The sequence below is a fragment of the Trachemys scripta genome, chromosome 14 (assembly GCF_013100865.1).
Source record: "Trachemys scripta elegans isolate TJP31775 chromosome 14, CAS_Tse_1.0, whole genome shotgun sequence".
Classification (NCBI taxonomy): domain Eukaryota; kingdom Metazoa; phylum Chordata; order Testudines; family Emydidae; genus Trachemys; species Trachemys scripta.
In genome coordinates, this window is record NC_048311.1 from 32,320,397 (window position 1) to 32,340,332 (window position 19,936).

The 19,936-nt window shown below is 61.0% G+C and overlaps 1 protein-coding gene across 3 annotated transcripts; it reads left to right on the plus strand.

Moving 5' to 3' along the window:
• The first annotated feature begins 312 nt into the window (after positions 1-312).
• On the plus strand, positions 313-15,840 carry FAAP100 (FA core complex associated protein 100). 3 transcript variants are annotated; one of them, XM_034789972.1, is made up of 10 exons: positions 313-407; positions 791-973; positions 3,327-3,445; positions 4,716-5,680; positions 7,373-7,526; positions 8,531-9,315; positions 10,938-11,074; positions 12,909-13,025; positions 14,502-14,591; positions 15,048-15,840. In XM_034789972.1, exons 2-10 carry the CDS (start codon positions 809-811, stop codon positions 15,171-15,173), a joined length of 2,658 nt encoding a protein of 885 aa, XP_034645863.1. In that variant the 5' UTR covers positions 313-407; positions 791-808; the 3' UTR covers positions 15,174-15,840. The 3 variants fall into 3 exon arrangements, 2 of the variants coding, with proteins under 2 accessions (XP_034645863.1, XP_034645864.1); XM_034789973.1 differs by having other exon boundaries at positions 14,505-14,591; XR_004648174.1 differs by lacking the exon at positions 15,048-15,840 and having other exon boundaries at positions 10,938-11,085; positions 14,505-14,521.
• Positions 15,841-19,936: the final 4,096 nt, after the last annotated feature.

The window sequence follows — 19,936 nt, forward strand, 5'->3', positions numbered from 1 at the left end:
CCTGGGTTCTCTCCCGGCTCTGGGAGGGGAATGGGGTGGGGGGGGTGGCTGGGAGCCAGGACGCCTGGGTTCTCTCCCGGCTCTGGGAGGAGAGGGGGGGTTGGTGAGTTAGAGCAGGGGGGGGTGGCTGGGAGCCAGGACTCCTGGGTTCTCTCCCGGCTCTGGGAGGGGAATGGGGTGGGGGGGGTGGCTGGGAGCCAGGACTCCTGGGTTCTCTCCCGGCTCTGGGAGGGGAGTGGGGGCCACTGGTTACACCGGGGAGCCGCTGCTGGCTGCCCCGCCCCGGGGGGTGTCCCAGCGAGCCCCTCCCCCTGCAGCCCTTCCCGCTTTACGGCCTGTCGCAAACGCCCCCCGCCCCATTGCGGCGGCCGCGGAGGGAGCCGTAAGGCGGAGACGCCCCCGCCCCGGTACCTGCGGCCCCGAAGCCCCCGGGGGGGGGTCGGGCTGGGAGGGGACCCTGGGGAGCAGGTTTGGGGGCCCGCGGGCGCGGGGGGAAGGAGGTTGGGGGGCGGGGCCCCTCCCCGGGCGGGGGGGCCGCGGGCCCATAGATCCCTGCCCCCCCCCCCCAGCTGGGACAGTTCCCGGGGGCGGGGTCTCCTTCCTGGGGGGTTTGTTCGTTGGCAACTGGGGGCCCTGGGGGGGTTGCATTGGGGGCCCCCTGCAGCGGGGGGGCATTGCCCCCCTCCCCCCAGCACGAACCCAGCACCCCTTGGGACAGTTCTGTGCCCCCCCCCATGGGGCGCTGGGATGGGCCCCCCCTTCCGATAACCCTCTCCGTTCCCCCCCCCAGGCTGGCACCGGCCGGAGGATGGCGCACGTGGGCCACAAGGTGGATTACCTGGCTGGGTTCTGCTGCCCGGTCGGGGGGCTGGCTGCGGGCAAGCCCCGAGTGCTGTGTCACGAGAACCAGGTCTACCTGTCCAACGGCAGCGAGTTCGTCTATGTGTACGACCAGGAAGGGAAGGTGCTGAAGGTGAGCGCAGCGATGGGCCGTCCGCTCTTCCCCCAGGTGCCCACCCCCGGGGTAACTCTGCAGCCAAAACAGAGCCCCGGAGAGGGGCTAAAGCCTGAGGTTAGACGTGACGGGGTCCCGTTGAGAGAGGGGCAAACCACAGTACGAGTAGGTCAGTGCACGCTAAGGGACTTTTCGCGTGTAGGAGTGTCACAGAGTGTGGGGGAGTCAGGGCACCCCCCCGCTTCCTGCGATTCACCGGGACTCTCAGCCAGCCAGTGACACAGAAGGTTTATTAGACGACAGGAACACAGTCCCAAGCAGAGCATGTAGGTACAACCAGGACCCCTCAGCCAGGTCCCTCTGGGGGGCAAGGATCTTAGACCCCAGACTTGGGGTTCCCTGCCTCTTCCCAGCCAGCCCAAAACTGAAAACAAAAACCCCTCCAGCAGGTGCTCTCCCTTTGTCCAGTTTCCCAGGCAAAGGTGTCAACTCCCCATCCCCTTCCTGGCTCAGGTAACAGGCTCAGGTACCGTCCCTCACCTAAAGTCATCCCCTGCTCTCCCATCCCCCATGCAGACAGCCCCAGTAAATCTAAACGACATTCCCAGGTCAATCCACCCCGCTCCCTACTGCGTCACAAGGAGCAGGATCCGCACAGCTGAACGGTGTGGGCAGGCTGGGGCACTGTTGACTTGCCCCCCGTTTGCCACACAGGGAGCACTCCTGTAGACATGTCCTCTGTTCCTGGGGGGATGGCTGAAACGTCAGTGACTTTCTGTAGCTTCTAGAATCTTTTCCATATCAAGGCACAGGGCAGGGTTTGCCCTTGTGGTTGCCTAAAGCTTGGCTCCGAAGTCCTTAGTGGACTGATTTTCAGAACTACAGAGTGCCCGTCAAAGTCATTGGGCACCTCTGGGTTCTCGGCACTTGTGACATTAGGCCACTTGCTTAGGAGCAGGTTTGAAAATCTTGGGCGTAGTTCCTGCCACCAGCGACTAGCCACCCGGCTTCCTCCATCCGTTTTCACAAGGCTAGCTCCATGTATGTCCAGTTAGCAGAGTTCGGGATTCAAACTATCAGTGAAATATTAGTATGGCTTCAAATAACCTTTTCATTGGCGAATCAAGGGTGCTCTTTGACCTTTTCCCTCATTTCCTGGGACAAACCATTTAATTCAATTCTTGAAAGATTTTTTCCTTTTTTCAACAAGATGACGATTTTTGAGTTTTGTGCACCATGGATTTTTCCCTTTTCTTTGCTGTGATAAGCAGCAGCCTTAGCACCAAGTGAGACATGTCATCTTTTTTAATTTATTCTTTTTATCATTTCTAAGGAAGCCATCAGTGAGATACCAGGATTAGCCTCCTACCTGTCTTTTCTTTCTCACGGAAGTAGGTCGTCTCTGGGTTTTGAATTTTTCTTTTTTCCATCCTCAGCTAGCATAAAACACTGAATGTTTGCTTTGAAATTGTGTGTGTGTGTGCGCGTGTACACGCCACTCTTTCAATCCTATAGCACCACTTGTCCCAAAACACTGTACAAGCTACAACTGCTTCCATCACCAGAGCCATGCAGCCACCTCTGTTGTGAAGTGTCACCTGCTTACAGCACACAGCAGCAACTACACAACTGTTTAGACTAGAAGTGAAGAATGCCATACCAGGTCTTAAAGTGATTGTTTTGAATTTGGAAATACACATGCAATATTACCCATTAATGGTTCTACTCCTGGCAATTAGCCAGTTTCCGAATATACTGTTTTAACTTGCAGTTGTTCTATATGTGCATCCTCAGCTACTGACCAGGGGAAAATATGATCCAACTAATGTTTCCTGTATTCATGGGAGAGAAGTTTGCTCCTAGGAAGGTTGCACATGTTTGTGTTGAATGGCTAATTTTGACATATGTGCAGTCACACATGTACGTTCTCACATAGCATCACTTGTCCAAGTGCACGTACGGAATGCTGAGCGTAACTTGGTGCCTCATGCAGCACTGGCCGGTTATCACCCCATCCGTACTTGTACATAGAGTTCTCGAGTAAGCACTGGGGAGACTCGCAAGGCCAGATCCTCCACCAGGGTCAGTGGCATAGTTCTGTTGATGTTTCGCGGGTCTTGTCTTCACACACTGCAGCGGTGGTGCTGGACCTGGGGCTGCGTAAGGGGAGGCGGGATGGTGATAGCTGGCATTGGCTAGGTGGCCCCAATGCCTTTTGGTTCTGTTTGCTGCTGCTCTGATAAGTTGTGTCCCTGTGATGAGCTCTTACAGGGGCAGCTGGGAGCCTGCTTAAAAACCAGGAGCAACCTTTCCTCCAGCCTCCGTCCTTGCGGCATGAAACTGACGTTCTCTTTCCCTTTCTGATATCTAGGCCATCTATAGGTTTCCCGATCAAGTTTGGCACGTGGAACTCCTCCCCCTTCGTAGGCAGCTCTACATCCTGTGTGCCGGAAACGGCATTTACTGTGTATCCCTGGACCAGCAGAGCAGGTGAGACTTGGGATGCAGCCTGGCAGGGACAATGAAGTTTGTCTCTGCTCATTAAAGTCCTAACGAGGGTAGCAGGTGGTTTAATGGCACATGCTTCCGGCGCTCTGCAGCGAGACCTGGCTGGAATCTAGGGGTTACCCTGAAGGATGGTGGTCTCCAAGCATTCCCGACCCCAAGATTTCCATGTGACCATCTACACATTCCTCCTGTTTGCCTCCAACTGTTGTGTGGGTACCATGCCCTGAAGGAACTGCAGCAGGGTTTACATTTCAGAGGGGAAACACCTGCTCTTCTGAGTCGCCCCAAAAGAACCAAACCCCTGGCAGCAGAGTGTCTCGTGGTGCCCTTCCCATGCAGTGCGCTCTCCACCATGCTAGGCTGTCTGTTGGAGGAGTCCTCCAGAGATCAGGGTGGTGGCACTGGCAGATGTCTAGTCACTGTCAATGCCTTAATTACTCATGATAAGTGGTGGGGGTGCCCCCCTTCCCGTGATCCTAGGGGAGCTGATGGGGCAGAGTTTTGGCCCTCCCAATGGGGCTGTCTTCCTGGTGTGTGGGTGTCTGCTTGCTTCAAGGCCTGTTTGTTAAAATCCACTAAAAAAACATAAAAGGCTCGGCTCCCAGGCTGCTTTTGCACTGTCCCGGCAGCAAATCTCATCCACAGGTCAGACCGCCAGTCCATTGAGAGTGGTGACTTGCATCTTGCATTGACTGATTCCTGGGGCTTCAGAGGCAGCCCAGCCGTGCTCCTAGCCCCCTGTGCGGTGCTACATGTTGGGAGAAGGGGAAAATCTATCTGACCCCACCAGGGGTCAGCTCGAAGCACAAGCTCTTGGTTCCCCTTAGGTTAGCCGGTTCGCAGTTTGTGTGATTGATTAGATGCTGAAGTCCCGAGGCTGTGTGACTAGACCGGTACCGCCCATGCAGACAGCCTTGTGTCTGGCACCTGTGCTTCATCCTTTCAGCATGCACACACCCAACAGCCGCTGGTGTTGGGGGATAGCAGAGGAGTGGGATGGCAGGGTCAGGTGCTCTCCATCACGGCCTCATGCACCCAGAAGTTACTGAAAGGGTTAAGGTGTTCCAAACCACACGCCCCTCTGGAGCACTGGCTGTTCCTGCTCTCTCCAGATCACGGCACCCAGTGCGGTTCCTGGAAGCGGATGCTCCTTTTGTAAGCTCGTCTGTAAGCGCGGGGGTGAGAGGCGAGCTAAGGAAGCGCTGGCTTTGCCCTGTGCTTTGACTGAAAGCTTTTCCTTGTTTGCTTGAAGGTTAATGAAGCAGACTGATGGCGATGGCACAGAGGACGCTTGCCCTTCCAGCGTCTTCCCCGTTGACCCCGATGCCTGCATCGTCCCAGACGTCACGCTGTGCACCTTCACGCTGCTGAACGACGTTCTCGTCACCCTCTCCCAGGCTCAGGGCCAGTGGTGGATGAAACTCCACGTGCTCCTGGACCCCGATCAGGAGAGCCAGCCATGTCGGCAGATCAGCCAAGTGGGGTTCTCCACCTGCGACCAAACCGGAGACGACGGGGATGCGCTGTCCTCGCACTTCCTTCCTGTCTTGTGCTGTGCGTCCGCACCAGGCACAGCCGGGCCCGGGGAGGGTCTGTGGTGTTCGGGGGGGTTCACGCTGGAGGAGCCCCTCTTCAGCCTGCTCTTTGGCATAGACGCTGCCATGCTCGACTCTCCCATGATTCTCTGTGGCTTCCCGGACGGGCAGCTGTGCTGCGTGCCGCTGAAGGCCCTCAATTCTTCTGACGCCGTTGACGCCTGCAGTGAGGTTGCAGGCCAGGCTCCGCCTGTGAAGATCCTTCACCATTTGGAAGAACCTGTTGTCTTCATTGGAGCCTTGAGAACAGAACACAAAGCCCCTGACGATCCCGATGACCAGCAGCTGTTTGGAGACTCAGGCTGCGACTGCGTTGTGGTGGTCGGGCACTACGGCAAGATGGTGGCCATGAAGGCAGAGCGGGGAGAAGAGGCCAAGGTCCCAGAGGTCAGGGAGTACTACCTGCAAGGGCCCATCCTGTGCGCCGCCTGTGGTGGCGGCAGCCGGATGTATTACAGCACACATTCGGACATCTCCGCGGTCGACCTGGATTGGGTCAGCAACGCTTCCGACCCCGAGAGCATAGCTAACACTGCATACGTCCTGCCTCCCGTTCTGTCTCCAGCCAGTTTAAGTATCTGTAGCGTTGTGGCGCTTTCCTTGTCTTCTCGGGCCTCAGAAGGTACTGCCAGCAGTAAAAAAAATTGTCATTCTTGGGGCTGAAATGGGCAGGAATAGCTTTGTCCTAACTGCGTATTCCCGTTTCTACCTCTCCACCATTCCTCGTTAAAGCTCCGGCTTCCATTGGCTCACCCTCGTTATTGTAAGTTGTTTACATCAAGCGTGCCGAGCCAGGAATTGGATGGGAGAGGAAATGTCATGTGTGTTCAGAGATCAACTCCCCATGTGGCTGTCTTGGTGGTGTCCCTTGTGTGGGTGTCTCTCCCACCTTGGAGCAGTAGGCGGTGTGGTCACGGTCGGAGGGGTTGTGCTCTCTATGCTGTGTCTGTGTCAGAGGTAGGATCCTGCGTGGAGTGGCGCTGGGGGCAAGTCCAAATCGACCTAAGCGAAAAGCTTCCCAAAAGGCAATTTACAAACACCGCGGCTGGCTGGACAAAGGGCTCCGCAGTGAAGAGCTCCAGACACAGCCGTTCAGAGTCCGTAAGCTCCTTTCCTTCTTCTGCCTGACAGCTCTGTGTCCACGCATTGCTTACCAGTGAGGGCTGGGGAAGCAGGGGGGTTGCCTTCTCAAAGTGGGCTGCTTTTGTAGACCCAGGCCTGGGCAGCGTTTTGGGGACAGTCCAAAGTGCTCTGGTTCCCATTGCTCTCTGCCATGCATAGAGATGGGGGCAGAGAAGGAGCTCGGGAGCCCTGTTAGCTCTTACTGGAGCCCCGTACGCTGGTGGCTTTGTGAACACATGGGCACTAAAGAATTGGCAAGAGAGTAAGGTGGCATTTGCCAAAGCAAATGTCCAGAGCATGAACAAGTGGGGCGAGGCAGGGCGCTGCTGGCACCTCTGCAGAACTCAGGGAGCAGCCTGCCCCAGCAGTGGTTGGTTGTACGCAGAGCCTGAGCGTGTCTCCTGATCACAGAGGGCACCTGCGTGGAAACAGACTCTTTGCATCCTCGGAGCTGCTTATTTTGCAGCGGTCGTCATCCTGCGGCGCCGCCCGGCTCCTGAAGTCACTGGGGCAGGGAAGGAGCAGTGGGCAGCGTGGAGCCACTTCCCATGCATGTGTCTCTGGTAACAGAGCGAGTGAGGGAAGGGGCAGGAGCGGAGTGAGCGCATCCCGCCTGCAGGAACCTGCTCTGCGGGAACCGCCTGCAGGGGGCTGGTGGCTTGGGGGGCACTCTTTGTGGGCACGCCGTGTAACGTTTTGTGTATTTGGTTTCCCATTGTAGCCCGTCGGCAGTCATTCGCAGTCTGTGTCTACAGTTCTCTCCAAATTCCTGTTGTAGGACACCTGGTATTTTGGGGTGGCCCTGGATGGGTGTGGGGGGGCGAGAGGTGAGCCTGCAGTAATGGCATTATGATTGGAGCTCCCCAGTCCCCAAACTGCTCCTGGAAAGGAATGTCTCGTTATGTAGGGACTAATCAGACACTCCTCAGCAGAGTTACACCCACAGCCCTGTCTGCAAAAGGCGTTTGCCTCCTCACACCACAGCTTCCCCTCCCAGCCGGCTTGCTGAGGCGGGTACAGTCTGCGGGCCCCAGTTGTCCCTGCAATCTTCAGGGGGAATGGCTCCTCTCTCTCAGGGCTGGGTGCAGGGCCCAGCCAGAATGAATAATGTGCGCATCGGGGAGCTGTGTGTGATGTCCTAGTCTGTTTGCTGACGGCTAACCTGGTTCTCTCTGTGTGTCCCCCTCTCCAGGTGACTCGGAGCTGCTGGCTCTCTCTGCTAAAGGCCGACTCATGAGCTGTGACTTATGTAGTCCTGATGACGCTCATCCCATCAGGCTGACCCCAGAAAAAGCTGGCCAAAGGATAAAGGAACTGCTGTCTGGGATAGGCAATGCCTCGGAGAGGTAAAGGGCAGCGTGCTAATGGGTGTGAGTGGGCTGTTAGCTTGTGAACTCCTTGGTTTTATTGGAGGTGAACTAGATTCTCCTGCATCAGCTCCTGGCTCAGAGGTTAGCTGTAAAGTGCTTTTATTAGTTGGCTGCTGTGCTCAAACATTTGCCTTTCCTGAGTGATTCGGAGTCGAGACAGCCTGGGAAGAAGCCCCCAGCCCCATGGGATAATAAAAGCCTTGTTTGCAGCCTGTGCTGCCCGCTGCCCTTTTCCCTTCAAACCAGAGAGCTCTTGTATGCCGAGAATGGCATGGTGTTCACAGCCTCTACAACAGAAGGTGGGAGGGCAAGATGCCCGTGACTCCCAAGCATCCCAAAGTGGATGCCCATTTGGGGATCCCGTGCAGGGCAGATGTGTGCCTTAGGCCTGAACGTTCATCTGTGCCTTATTTTAAACCAGCCACTCTCCTTGGGGTTTGTGCGCGTGTTTCCTAGAGCGCCAGGTACCTGCCTTTGTTGTGAGCTGCTTCTGTAGCCGCCACAGCTTTTTGTAGCCACAGCTGAAACCAGGAGCCTTCCTGGGGAAGCAGCTGGGAGTGGGATCACATAGCCTCCCCGATTGGCTAGCATTGCGTTAACTGAACGGGCCCAGGCTGATCTGGTATCACATGTGAAAGGGGGCAGTTGGGGCACCAAATCCTTGTGAGCAGTAATGCTGTGGCTGGCCAGGTCCCAGGAGGGTTCTGGGGACGACAGGGGGCACTCAGCCTGTCCAGTGCTCTCGGCTGTTGAAGTTCCAGAGCAGTGATATCCGGGGGAGTTTAGAAGGGCTCATGAAATGATCCATGGAAGTTTGGCTTCTCCACCTGAGTGAGAGTGCCACTTGCCCTGGGTGTGTGTAGCCTTGTGTGCTAGCCTTTGGCCACCTCGCCTGGCTGCATTTCTGATTCGTTAGCTCTATGTCCCAAAGTCGTTATCTCTGTGGGAAGTGAGCTCTCTTCTCCTCCTGCTCCCCACAGAGTTTCTTTCCTGAAAAAGGCCGTGGACCAGAAGAACCGAGCGCTGACGAGCCTGAACCAGGTGATGAATGTGAGTGCTGCCTTACTGTCCAACCAAGATGGCCGGAAGCCCGTCACTTGCACTGTTACCGCCAGCTGGAGCCGTCTGCTGCTCCGAGATACCTGGGCCATCTCCTGCGTGTTGGAGAACTCGAGCGAATGCAGCCTGGAGCAAGGCTGGACCCTCTGCGTTCAGCTGTTCACGAGCTCCTGTGCCTTCGACGAAGACTCTGTTGATTCGGCCACCACGTTCACCTTTCCAATCGACCAGCTCCTCCCTGGGAGCAAGAGGGAGGTGACGTTGCCGCTTGGCTCAGCCGAAGGCACCAAGTTGGAGCTGCCTCTGACCGTCTCCTGTGCTCTCTTCTACAGCCTGCGAGAGATTCTGGACAGTGCGTCGGACTCCTATGAGTCACTGGACGACCTGCTTCCTGATGACTCTCCTGGCCTTTCCCCAGACAAAGAAGGGATCTGCCTGCCCCTGAGCAAATGCACCATCGACATCTTGCAGTGCCTTCGTCTGGATGACAGCACAGTGCCTGGAGCCCCTCCTTCCATCGCCACCCTGTCAGACCCGGTGGAGACCTTCCTGAAAGTATCCAGGGTGCAGTCTGACCCCAGCAGCGTGGAAGTCAGCGACCAGCTGCTTCCCAAGGCCCTAGGAGATGAGTATCTACCCCCATCAGTGGCTTCTATCAAGGTGTCATCGGAGCTGCTGAAAAATGCATTGAAGAGCTTCTGTGAAGGTTGGTAATTCTCCTGGGCAGTTGGCCAGTCGTAGTGCGTGTTTCTGTCCAGGCAGCGTTGTCCTGGGGTGGATTTGCTGCAGTGGTTCCCCCTGTGCAGGGCTGGGCTCTGTGATCGCTTGCCAAAAGTCGTTCCCTTCGGACGCTCAGAGGCTCTTTGATTTGCCTTGTTTCCAGGGCTATTTGGGGGGCTGCTTGGCCACGTATAACGAACGTTGAGGCTTGTGGGGGCTACGTGGCTGGCCTGCCTGGGTGTTCAAATATTCAAATACCGCCTGTGCGGATCAGCTGAAGTGATCAAATGAGGGTTGCCCGAGTCGGTCTCTGTCCCAGCTGTGTCTGCAGCGAGAAGCCCAGACCCAGGCCGGCTGCCTGGCGCTGCTGATGCTTTGTGCTAATTTTCGACTCTCATAAACCAGGATTTTGTGCCCCCTCCCCTGCCTGGGCATGACCCCCTGGATTGTGAGCTTGTGACATAGCATTCCCTTGTGCAGCACTGCCACCGCTGCGCGATCTGGCCTGGACACCCATGGACAGGGACTAGCCCACCAGTCCGGAAACCAGGGGCTGGAATTCCATTCCTGCTGCCCCTATTGGAGCCCATCCAGGCCTGCTGTGGTGGGGTGGCATCTCTTCATGGCCAGTCCGTGGGATCGCCACCCCTCTGCCTGGGGAAGAGCAGGCAGTCTGTCTCCTGCTGGGCTGTTGGCAATGCCAGGACTCAGTCTCTCGAAGTGGCTGTGCGAGGTGGGGTGACGGCACCCTTGGCGTAAGCTAGAGCTGTGTCCGAACGGAGTGGGTTTCAACGTGGGTGAGGGGGAAGGAACTGCACAGTGTGTGTCCAGGTGTGATGCAGAGCTTTGCCAACGCGCCTCTCCCTCTGGCTTCCTGAGCAGGGTCCGTCCGTCGTGCCAGTGCGTGGAGCGTTCGCTCTGGTGGCGCCGTTAGCCAGAGCCGAACGCTGATCTCAGAGAAATGAAAATTGGCCCGGGGTGGAGTTAACCCCACCATACTCCTGTGGCTGGCACGCTGGCACCACAGTCACCCCCTCTTCTCCTCTCCCCAGGAGGCGCTGCCTCTGTGCGCAAGAGCCCAGGGTGAGAAATCAGACCTTGGGGTCTCCCACGGGATGGTGGAAACCCATAACCACAGGGCAGCACTCGGCTGCGGGAGGGGAAGTGTCTAACAGAGCAAGCGTCCTGGGGCCACACAGAACCAGCCCTCACAGCAGCTCCTTTGTGTCCGCGGATCCCCTTCCCCGGGGAGAGCGGATGGGAAGGATCTGCCTCTGACAGAAAGGAGCGGCCGCAAGGGCCCAGACTTGCTGTCTCCTTTGCTCCTATGGGTGTCCTGTGGCACTAGTTGGGGGCTGTTTCATGGAGGCCTTGACCCCCGCCCGTCGTGTGGTGTGTGTGGCCACCCTCCCTCGTGCCACAGGAGCGTGGCGGGGTGCCCGGGGGAGTCCTCTCCGAGTGGGCTTGCTTAGCGTGACTAACGTGACAGCGGTGCGGGGGAGGCGCCGGGCTCGTGCTTGGAGAGACCTGGAGAGACCCCGGCTGCTGCTGCGAAGGGGAGCGTGTGCAGCCACCTGACCGGCTCTGCTTTGTCTCCTTTTCCCCCAGGAGCCCCGCTCTGCTGCGCTGCTCTGCAGTGGCTGTTGGCGGAGAACGCTGAGGCCGCGCCGCTGAGGAGCCAGGATGTGTCGGCAGTGCGGGGCCTGGCCCCACGTGGAGGCGAGGTGCAGCTGCTCGTCCGAGAGGCAAGGAATGGGTTAGCTCTGCAGGGAAACAGCCCCCGACCCATCCCCCTGAAGAGCCGGCTTCTGCCCCTGGGGCAAGGGACCAGCCAATGGCAAGCCGGGGGCCGGGCTCTGCCTGTGGAGGCCCAGAGGGAACCACTGCGGTGGGGAGGGAAGGAAGGGTCTAGGTCCCTTCATCGCTCAGGGCTTGACAAAGCGCTGACCCCTTCTCACAAACGCCCTTTGGCAACGTCCCCTGGGACCGGGTGCCCAAGCCCATGGGCGTCAAGGGGCTGCACTCCGGGGGGGTCAGTGAAAAGCCGCATGGACCTGGCTGCATTGCCGGGTTTGGGAATCTGGCGTGCTAATGGTTGAAAGCCCAACTGGCTGTTTCACCCTCCTTTGCCCCCCGGGTTCTTCAAAGGCTTGTGCTGTCCCCCTGCTGCCTATGGGACTGGGGGGTGGCCACGGGTCAGCTGAGTTCCTCACTTCTCAGACCCGAAGGGGACACAGCCCCTTGTCCACGGGATTGTCCCGGCCCTGCTCTCTCTGCGTCTGTTCAGCCATGAGTCAGATCTGCCAGTGGCCTTATCTGGCCCTTGTCCCTGTGGTGCCAGTGCTGCCCAGCCCTGCCAGGTAGGTGGGCGCCTTGGCCAAGCTTACGCAGGTGCATGGCAGAGCAGGGCACTGTCCAGGTCCCAATGCGATGCCTTAAAATCCACAACCTCCTTTCTGCCTGTGGGGCTGACGATCGCTCCCAGCCTGGTCCAAGGCTACGGCCCTTCGTGTCTGAGGAGTTCAGACGCCAGGCACCGAGCTAGAATGTGAACGGAGCCAGCGGCTCTGGGAGGGCTGCTTCTCCATGCCTCCCCCGGCGCTTCCCCCCCAGTCTGGCTGCTGTTGCCAATACTGGTGTGAATAAGGACTTCTCTCCTGCTCAGCCCAGCTGCTCCTTCCCTGTCCCGCTGAGTTGCCATCACTTGGCAGTGATGGCCCTGATTCGGCATCACGACTTGGCTGCTGGATCCATGGAGCTGGGAAGCAGCAAAGCTCTGGTTTTAGCTGCTCATCCGGCTCGTTGTGTTTTGCTAATTCTGCAAAGTGAGGGGAAATGTGTCTGGATGCTGGTTTAGGTCTGATCTGCTTCGGCTTTTCCCTTAATGCGAAAATCCCTCTCTAAGTGCAAAAGAAAAAGACTAATTGCGAACCGGCTCTCCTGCCACGGCCGGTTAACCCTCTGGCGAGAGAGCCCCAGCTGGCCGTACGCTGGCGATGACCTGGTTCAGGTTGCTTCATGCATGAGAGCGTTAATATTGCCAATGTGATTAGTGCCAGCGTTAATTCTGCTCAGGCTAAGCCTCCCGGATTAAATCCGTTGGGGAATGGCCATCGAATCATCTCATACGCTGCCGGGCAGGGCTGGAGCCTGCTGGCCTCCTGCATTACTGCCCCTGCTGGGCTCCACGCTGCTTCCCGGCAAATGCCATGAGTCTGCACTGAGCTAGGCCCCAGTGTAGTCTCGGTTCAGGAGACCAAATGACCTTTTACTTCTAAGGTTGTTGGTTGGGCCAGGGCAGCCTGGCTGGGGGAATCGTCCCCCTTTTCTGCTGCCGCGAGCCTGGAGGTGTTCCTAGTGCAGATGAGCGATGGACGGGGAGGGGCAAGGAATGAATGCCCCATGCCGCTGCCTCTAGAACACCGATCTCTCTGGCTGTTGGGATCCGCATCTAACTCTCCTCCATCCACAGCTGTGCTGTGTGGCCGAGGGGGTGCCCCCGGGGTCTGCCCCCGCCTCTGCGCAGACAACCCCTCTGGCTTGGCAATGTTTGCAGTGAGGATCTCCTCTCTCTTGCAGGTGGCCGTGAACAATCTCTGCCCAGCGGGCCCCATCCAGGCCGTGGAGATCCTGATGCAGAGCCCTTCTCTGGCAGAGATGTGCAGAGTGCATCAAGCCGTGATCCGACGCATCCAGGTGCCGATCCCACCCCCGACAGAGAGGGGGTTATGCTTGCAGCGGCTAGGAGCCGCCCCATTGCAGTCTGCCCCGGGGGTTGTTTGAGCCGCCTCTATTTTGGGGGTTGTTTAGCTGGGAGTGAGCTTTGCCTCTGTCACGCCATTGGCCTGGTTCTGAGCTAAGTTGGGGTCCCGGGGTCGTACCAGTCAGAGGGGTTTGGCGTCTCCCAGCCCTTCGGCTCTCTGGAGCTGCTGCTTCTGACCCTCGTCGCCTGGGCTCGTCCGACCCTTCCTTGCCTGTGCTGGGTGCACCCAGGATGTGCTCCCAGAGGGCAGCGTGAATGGCGCTGCGCTGTCCAGCCTGCAGGCCTTCCCGTGGCTGCACGGCTATTACGTGGTCATCCCAGGCCCCAAGCCTGCTGGGATGGGACACCTGGCGCGTTCGCCACCAGCGTGGCCCCAGCACGGACTCCAGCCTGCTGCTTGCCGCTGGCAGTGCTGCATAAGCTGCTGTGCGTGGCCTCTCCTTGCCCACAGTGCAGCAGCTGCTCCTCCCGCCAGGGCTGTAGGGCCAAGGAACTGCGCTGCCTGCAGGCCGTGACCAGCCAGCAGAACCAGGGCTGTGTAGGGGCCGAGCATGGGCGAAGGCAGAGCGACCTCAGCCCTGGGCTCAGAGGGGCCCCAGTGCAGTTTGGGTTGGAGCAGTTGCTTTACGTGGGCTCTCCTTGGCACCACCCTGTGGCAGAACTGCACACTGCAGCTTGAAATCAGCGGGGCACTACCCGGGGAATGCGTGACTGGGCTGGCCCTGGCTAACACGCTCCCCATCGCCATTGGAGGCTGTAGCAGCTGAAACAAGAGTGGGCCCTGCTCAGGGCAGTGACTAAATGGAGCCGGGCACCTGTAGCCACCCGGGGAGCCAGCTTCCTTGCACAAGATGCACCAGACAGTCAGTTCCTAGTGTGGTGCGGAGCACTGCAGCCCCGGCTGAGGGGGACCGTGGGGAACGAGGGTGTGGCTGCAGCAGAGCAGGGCACCTGCAGTGTGTGCCACGGTCTGTCCTGTGCCCGAGGATCCTGCCTGCCAGTCTAGGCCGCGAGAAATACCCAGCCCCCGTGGGCGGAGCAGGGTGCCAGAGGGGTCCGTCAGTGGGGAGTGCCGAGGCCTGGAGAGCCTGGAGGCTGACGCAGCAATGGGAGTGGGAGTCGGTGCTGCAATGCGTTCAAACCTAGGCTGGGTGGGCGGGGGAGTGTTTCAAATGGTGCGGCACTGAGAGGCTGGGAGTGGCTGCTAGGAACAGCAGCCAGCCCCGGGCAGGCAGAGTTCCAACAAGACAGGAGCAGTATCAGGCCTGGCCGAACTCCAGCCAGTGCCGTAGCCATGCCCGAGGTGTCTGGCCTAGCGAGGCTCCCCCCCTCGGCAAGCGTTGGCTAGGGGCAGCCTCGAGTGCTCCACGAAAGCAGCTCCCTCTAATGCCACGTTCTCTGTTCTGAAGCAGACTCTGGTGCTGGAGCAGGCGTCCCAGGGCTCCGGTCCCCCTGACCTCCGCATGCAGTATCTGTGCCAGATCCAAGCCAATCACGAGGTAGGCAGCGTTCCCGGGGGGCGCGTGGAGCGGGCGGGGGGTAATCTGCACATTGGGCGAGTGCGTCTGTGTAACCGCAGAGGGGGGCAGAACGCCCCTCTCCCGAACTGCGGGGCGTGAAACTCCGAGCCCAGGCACCGAGCAGAGCCCTGCCGTGGGCCCACGCAGGCGGGGCACCTTGCTCGTGGACAGCAAAGCCAGACCCTGCAGAGGCTGACACACTAGACTGGCAGAGGCTTCCAGGCCCAGCGCGGCATGGTCCCATTGAGTGCTTGGCTCCTGGCAGCCAGGAGGCCGCGGGGCTGGGGGGTGTTAGCCAGGAGGCCGGGGGGCTCTCTTGCCATGACATTTGCAGCTGGGCCCTGGTGTGGCTGCAGGACGCCTGTGCGGAGGGGCCAGGGCCCGGCAGGCAGCGGCGGATCCAGCTTCCTAACCCCTCTCCTCTCTGCCGGGCAGATGCTGCTAAAGGACGTGCAGGCCCTGCGGGACCGTCTGTGCCTCGGGGACGACGCCAGTGCCACGGCGGAAAAGCTCCTGCACGTTTACAGGCAGCTGCGCAACCCCAGCCTCATCCTGCTGTGAGCACGGGGCCGGCCTGAGACGCTGGGGCCAGCGCGCTCCACGCGGGGCTCCAGGCAGCGCTCGCTTGGGCAGAGCCAGGCGTGCTCGTTAACCCAGCCAGGACTGGGGAGAGGCAGTGCAAGTCCCCACCCCGAGTGGGGAGCCCGAGGCTGAGATCGGGGGTTGTGTGTGTGTGTTGTGGATGTGTTTTAAGCAGCGTGGGGGGTTCCCAGGGCTCCAGAGTTCCTGGCCGAGGCGGGAGTGTCGCTGAGCTGTGTTGTGCGTGGCTGGCAGCCAGAGTAGGTGGCGTGTTTGGGGTTGTACTCGACGTGCTCGTTTAGCTTCTGTCTCGTGCCAATGGCCGTGACTTTGCTGTGCACAGCGGTGGGAGCCGGCTCCCTGGCCGGGCACTCGGATCTTCGCAGGGAATGATCCGCACGGTGCTTTCCAGCTGGCTCCCCCCCTCCAGAAAGGGCTATGCCTCCCTACAGCGTCTCGCTTTCAGGGTGCCTGACGGGCTCACCGGGGTCCCACCCCCAACCTGCGGGGCCCCTTTTCATTTCTCAAAAGGCTGTGCCGCGTGTCTCCGTGGGGCAGGTTCGTCCTGCTCGCCGTGCTGTGGCAAGCCAGCACGTCCCAGTGTTTGTAAATCTGTCGTGTGCCATTGAAAACGACCCTTTGCCGCTCAGCTTGTGCCCGTCTCCTTTCCTTTCCGTCGCAGCCGAGCTCTCGCCCTGGTGAAAGCTGCCTCCGAAGCGCCTTGCCCCGCGCTGCGCTGCGCTGCGCTGTGCTGTGCTGGCAGCAGAGGCCGGGGGCAGTTCCCCAGCACGCGGGCTGAGCACCGTGCCCTGGGCGGGCCGCGAGCAGTGCTTGTGTTGACTCACCACGAGCAGCCTTTCGCTGGGACCTGGTGCCCCGCAGCATGCTACCGCTGCCCCTCCCGCGGCAAGCTGGGGCAGGGGAGAAAAGCCATGGCTCTAAAGGGGCGGGATGGCGGCCTTTGCCCTCTGCAGACCTGGGTTCGAATCCTTCGCCGCTCACACCATTTCCCCAGCCTGCCATGCAGCGCGGTGCCCTTTGGCACTGCCGGGGCGGGGGTGCTGAGGGCCTGTGCTGGCCGGGCAGGGACACTTGAGTGGAGTGATTGCTCAGCACCTGCCAGACGAAGCCCGGCCCGTCCAGGGCTTGGCTTCCTCCCCTGAGCACCAGCTCAACTCGGAGAACAAAGCGAGCCTGGCCGGAGGGAGGTGTTACCCGCTTCACTGCCCCTGGCTGGTCCTGTCTGACCCAGCGTCCTACAGCGTTGGGGGGAGGCGCCGTGCAAAGGGCTAACTCAGCCCAGGATGTTCCTGGTTCGAGGGGGTGGGAGGGGCGGAGGGTCTGTCCCTGCCGAGGGCTGGCTGGTGCCTGGCTGGGCTGTGGGAACCTCCCCCCTTGGCTAAGCAAAGCGGAGCTGGGGCCTGCTGCCCTGGCACCAGAGTCCCAGTGGCCTCAAAGTAACACCCCCCCACGGGCGCACACACGCTTTCCTCCTGCACCTCACCTCGAACGCAGCAGCTGGCCCTGGGTGCCCCCGAGCCAAGCCCTGACTGCCCCTTTCTGTCGGCAGCGTGGGAGCTTTGTGCTGCCGTGACCTTGCCTTCGTGGGCATCCTCGCACAGTGCCCGGCACGGCCGGCCCTGGGCAGAGGAGAGCCAGTGGCAGGAGGCAACAGCCCGTGGCCCCACTGGCTGCTGTCGGCACCGGGGCTGTGTCGCTGGCAGGGGGCAGCAGGCCGGGCTTTGGAAAGGTTAATGGTGGGCAGGCTGCGCTGGGTTCTGTCTGATGTAATTATCCACCCCGCTGCCTTCGCTCCCTTCTCCGCTGCGCGTGGTACGGAGTCAGAGCTGACAGATCTGGGTCTCTGGGTCTTTTCAGTCCCTGCAGGGCTAACCTAATTGGATCTGGGCCAGCTGCCAGGCAGAGACGAGCAAGCCCAGCGAGATGAGTTCTGCGGAGCGGCTGGTGCCTGCTGTATTCAGGGCGCACGGCGTGCTTACAGATGGGCCGGGCCAGCAGCACGAGGGGGCAGAGCACATGCTGCCCGCCCCGCTGGCCCTTGCCAGGGAGCAGCTGCTTGCTCACGGTTTCCGAGCCCTGCTGCCCTGCAGCGGGCGGGTTGAGCAGCCGGGTACTCCCGGGCTCCGGCGAGGGGTTGCCCTGACAGCGCCGTTCATGGGCTGCTCGCAAGCCTGGGAGCTGAGAGTCAATCTGGGTTCGTTCTTGTTCGCGCATCCGCACCAGTAGCAGAGCTAGGACTAGAACCCAGGCGTCCGCGCCCCTGGCCCTGTGCACTAACCGCTTGTCTCCACCTGCTCAATTACAACCCCCAAAGGAAGAACTTAATTCTTGTTCCCCTGCAGCCTTGGCCATGGCCGTGGCCACCTGCCCTGGGCACCAGCGTACCAGGCTGGGCTCTGCCCTGCCAGGGGATTTTATTTGCATACAGATGTTGTCCAGGTGCAAACCCCTGCTGTCTCCTCCCTACCATGAGAGCCCCCGTACCTGACATGTGCCAGCCAGGGCCCCACAGAGTCACAAGCCAGGCCCCTGGCTTGCCAGCTGATGGGATGGTTTGGCCAGCGGTGGAATTAGCAGCCCCGGTCAATGGAGTTGTGAGCACTTCCAAGCAATGCCAGCCGGGGGCTAGGCAGCTGCACTGCGGCTGGGTTGGCAGCAGGGGGAGTTCTGGCACTGTGTGACTCGGCCGCTCCTCCCCAGAGTGATTTCCCTGCAGCTGGCACTGACTTGCCCTGCCTTTGAGCCCCCTGCACTCGCGCTCCCCACGGGCTGGCCCTCTGCAGCCTGATCCTTGTTGCCGGCCTGGCGGACCCGCTGCAGCCCTCGCGCTGGTGCTGTGAGCCACATCCCAGCACGGGGTAGGGATGTAGCTGCGTCCCCCTTCCCACTGCTGTCTGATCCCACCCTCCGCGGAGCTGGGAGGATCCAGCCAGGTGCAGCCCGAGCCCCCGCTGACCTTGCGTTGTGCTGGGCAGGGTCTGCCCAGGGCAGGGGACCGCCTGGGGGTCTCATGCTCCTGCCCAGCGGGATCTTGTGTTTCAAGGGCGCTTCCCCCTGCTCTGCCCGGGGCTGGGAGATGCCAGGTGAGGCCTGGCCCAGCATGACTAGTCCTCACACTGCACCCCCACCACAGCTGCACTGGGAGCAGGTCCTTTGTGCCCCCTGTCCCTGGGGGGCTGCCGGCTCACCTGGCGCTAGGCCCCAGCCCTGGTTATGCTGGCCAGGCCTCCGAGCAGCCCGGCCTGTCCCAGCCCTCAGTGACCTGTCCCGGGGGGCAGCTCAGCCAGGGTCTCCTGGTGCTCCCCCCGCCCCAGGCCTGACGTTCTGGCCTTTCGCTGTCACTGCTGCTCCTGGCTCGCTGGGCAAGGGGACACGGGGAGCAGCCAGGCCCTTTGGGAGACCCCTCCCCATAGGTGCGGGCAGCCTGGGGAGGGGCAGGTGGAGGAGAGACTGCACAGCACGGGCAGGCGTGGGCCAGTTTCTCCTGAATCCCAGCCCCCCTTTATCCCATCCTGCACCTGCCCTGGGTCTGGCTGCCTGCCGCCCCGCGGGGGTGAGACAGACGGGGGGCGGGGGGGAGGCTGCAGGACGCTGACACGCACCCAGGTGGGACACACCCATGGTGAGCTGTATTCTCTGGTGGTGCTGAGTCACTCTGCAGGTGTCCTAGCTGGGGGGCAGAGAGGCTGGCCCGGAAAGCAGGAGGGAGTGCGCTGGGGGGGGTGCTCTGGCCCGGCTCGGGGTAGCCACCTCTGCCCTGGTGACAGCTCAGGGCCCCCAGCCCCTGATGCAGGTTGGGAGCAGCCAAGGGTGCAGGGTGTCTGGGGGGAGCCCGGGGGGCTATCAGGGGGCACTGGTGTAGCTGGGGGGGAGCCTGGGGGGGAGCTAGCAGGGGGCGCTGGCGGAGCTGGGGGGGGAGGGGGCGCTGGCGGAGCTGGGGGGGGAGAGCCCGGGGGAGGGGGCGCTGGCTCGGCCTGCTGGGGGAGCTGCTCCAGTTGACATGTCCCCTGTTGCTGCTCCTCTGTTCTGTGCTTAGCAGGAAATGGTGAGTTCCCCGCCCATAGCCAGGAGGGGCAGCGCCCCCCCCCCCTGCACCTGGGCTTGCCCCACGCAGGGACCCCAAGAGCCCATTCCGGGGGGCAGCCGAGCGAGGGGGCAGGCTGGGGAACAGCGCCGGTGGCACCTGCCGGAGCCCACACTGTCCTCTGGACCCGGGGCCATGGCTGGGCAGTGAGGCCCCTGCATTTCCAGCGCCCCGGCGCCAGCACCAGCTTTGGCTCGCAGCAGCCGCGGATCCGAGCGGGACCCAGGGCAGGAGATGCCCTGGCTGGGAGGAGTCAGGTCAGGATCTCTCCTGCCTGATCCTGAAGGAAGCCTGGTGCCCGTAGGCTTCCCCAGCGTGGCCAGGGCACCGCGTGGGACACCATAGCCCAGCGCCCGGGCCGCCCGCCGCCACGGGCCTCCCAGTGCCCCCCTGCCGGAGCCTGCTGAGCCAGCGGGGTGCAGCCACCTCTGGGCTGGAGCCACCGTGCCAGTTGCTGGCCCCTGGGCCGAGAGCGCGGGCAGCCCTGGCAGCGGGTGGGGCGGGCAGGACACGCCGGGTATGGCCAGCTCCCAGCAGCTGCATAGCTGGGATTCCTCGGGCAGGGTTAACTCTGCCCACATGCCCAGGAAGGGGCTGGGACAGGGGCCGCTCCATCCCTGGGCTCCAGTCCCACCCCACA

Bases quoted from the DNA above. Each gene is read 5' to 3' on its own strand.
- FAAP100 (XM_034789972.1), top strand. From the start codon at position 809: ATGGCGCACGTGGGCCACAAGGTGGATTACCTGGCTGGGTTCTGCTGC. The intron at 5,681-7,372 runs GTACTGCCAGCA...CCCCCTCTCCAG, and splicing joins GTCTTCTCGGGCCTCAGAAG to GTGACTCGGAGCTGCTGGCT. The intron at 9,316-10,937 runs GTTGGTAATTCT...CTTTTCCCCCAG, and splicing joins ATTGAAGAGCTTCTGTGAAG to GAGCCCCGCTCTGCTGCGCT.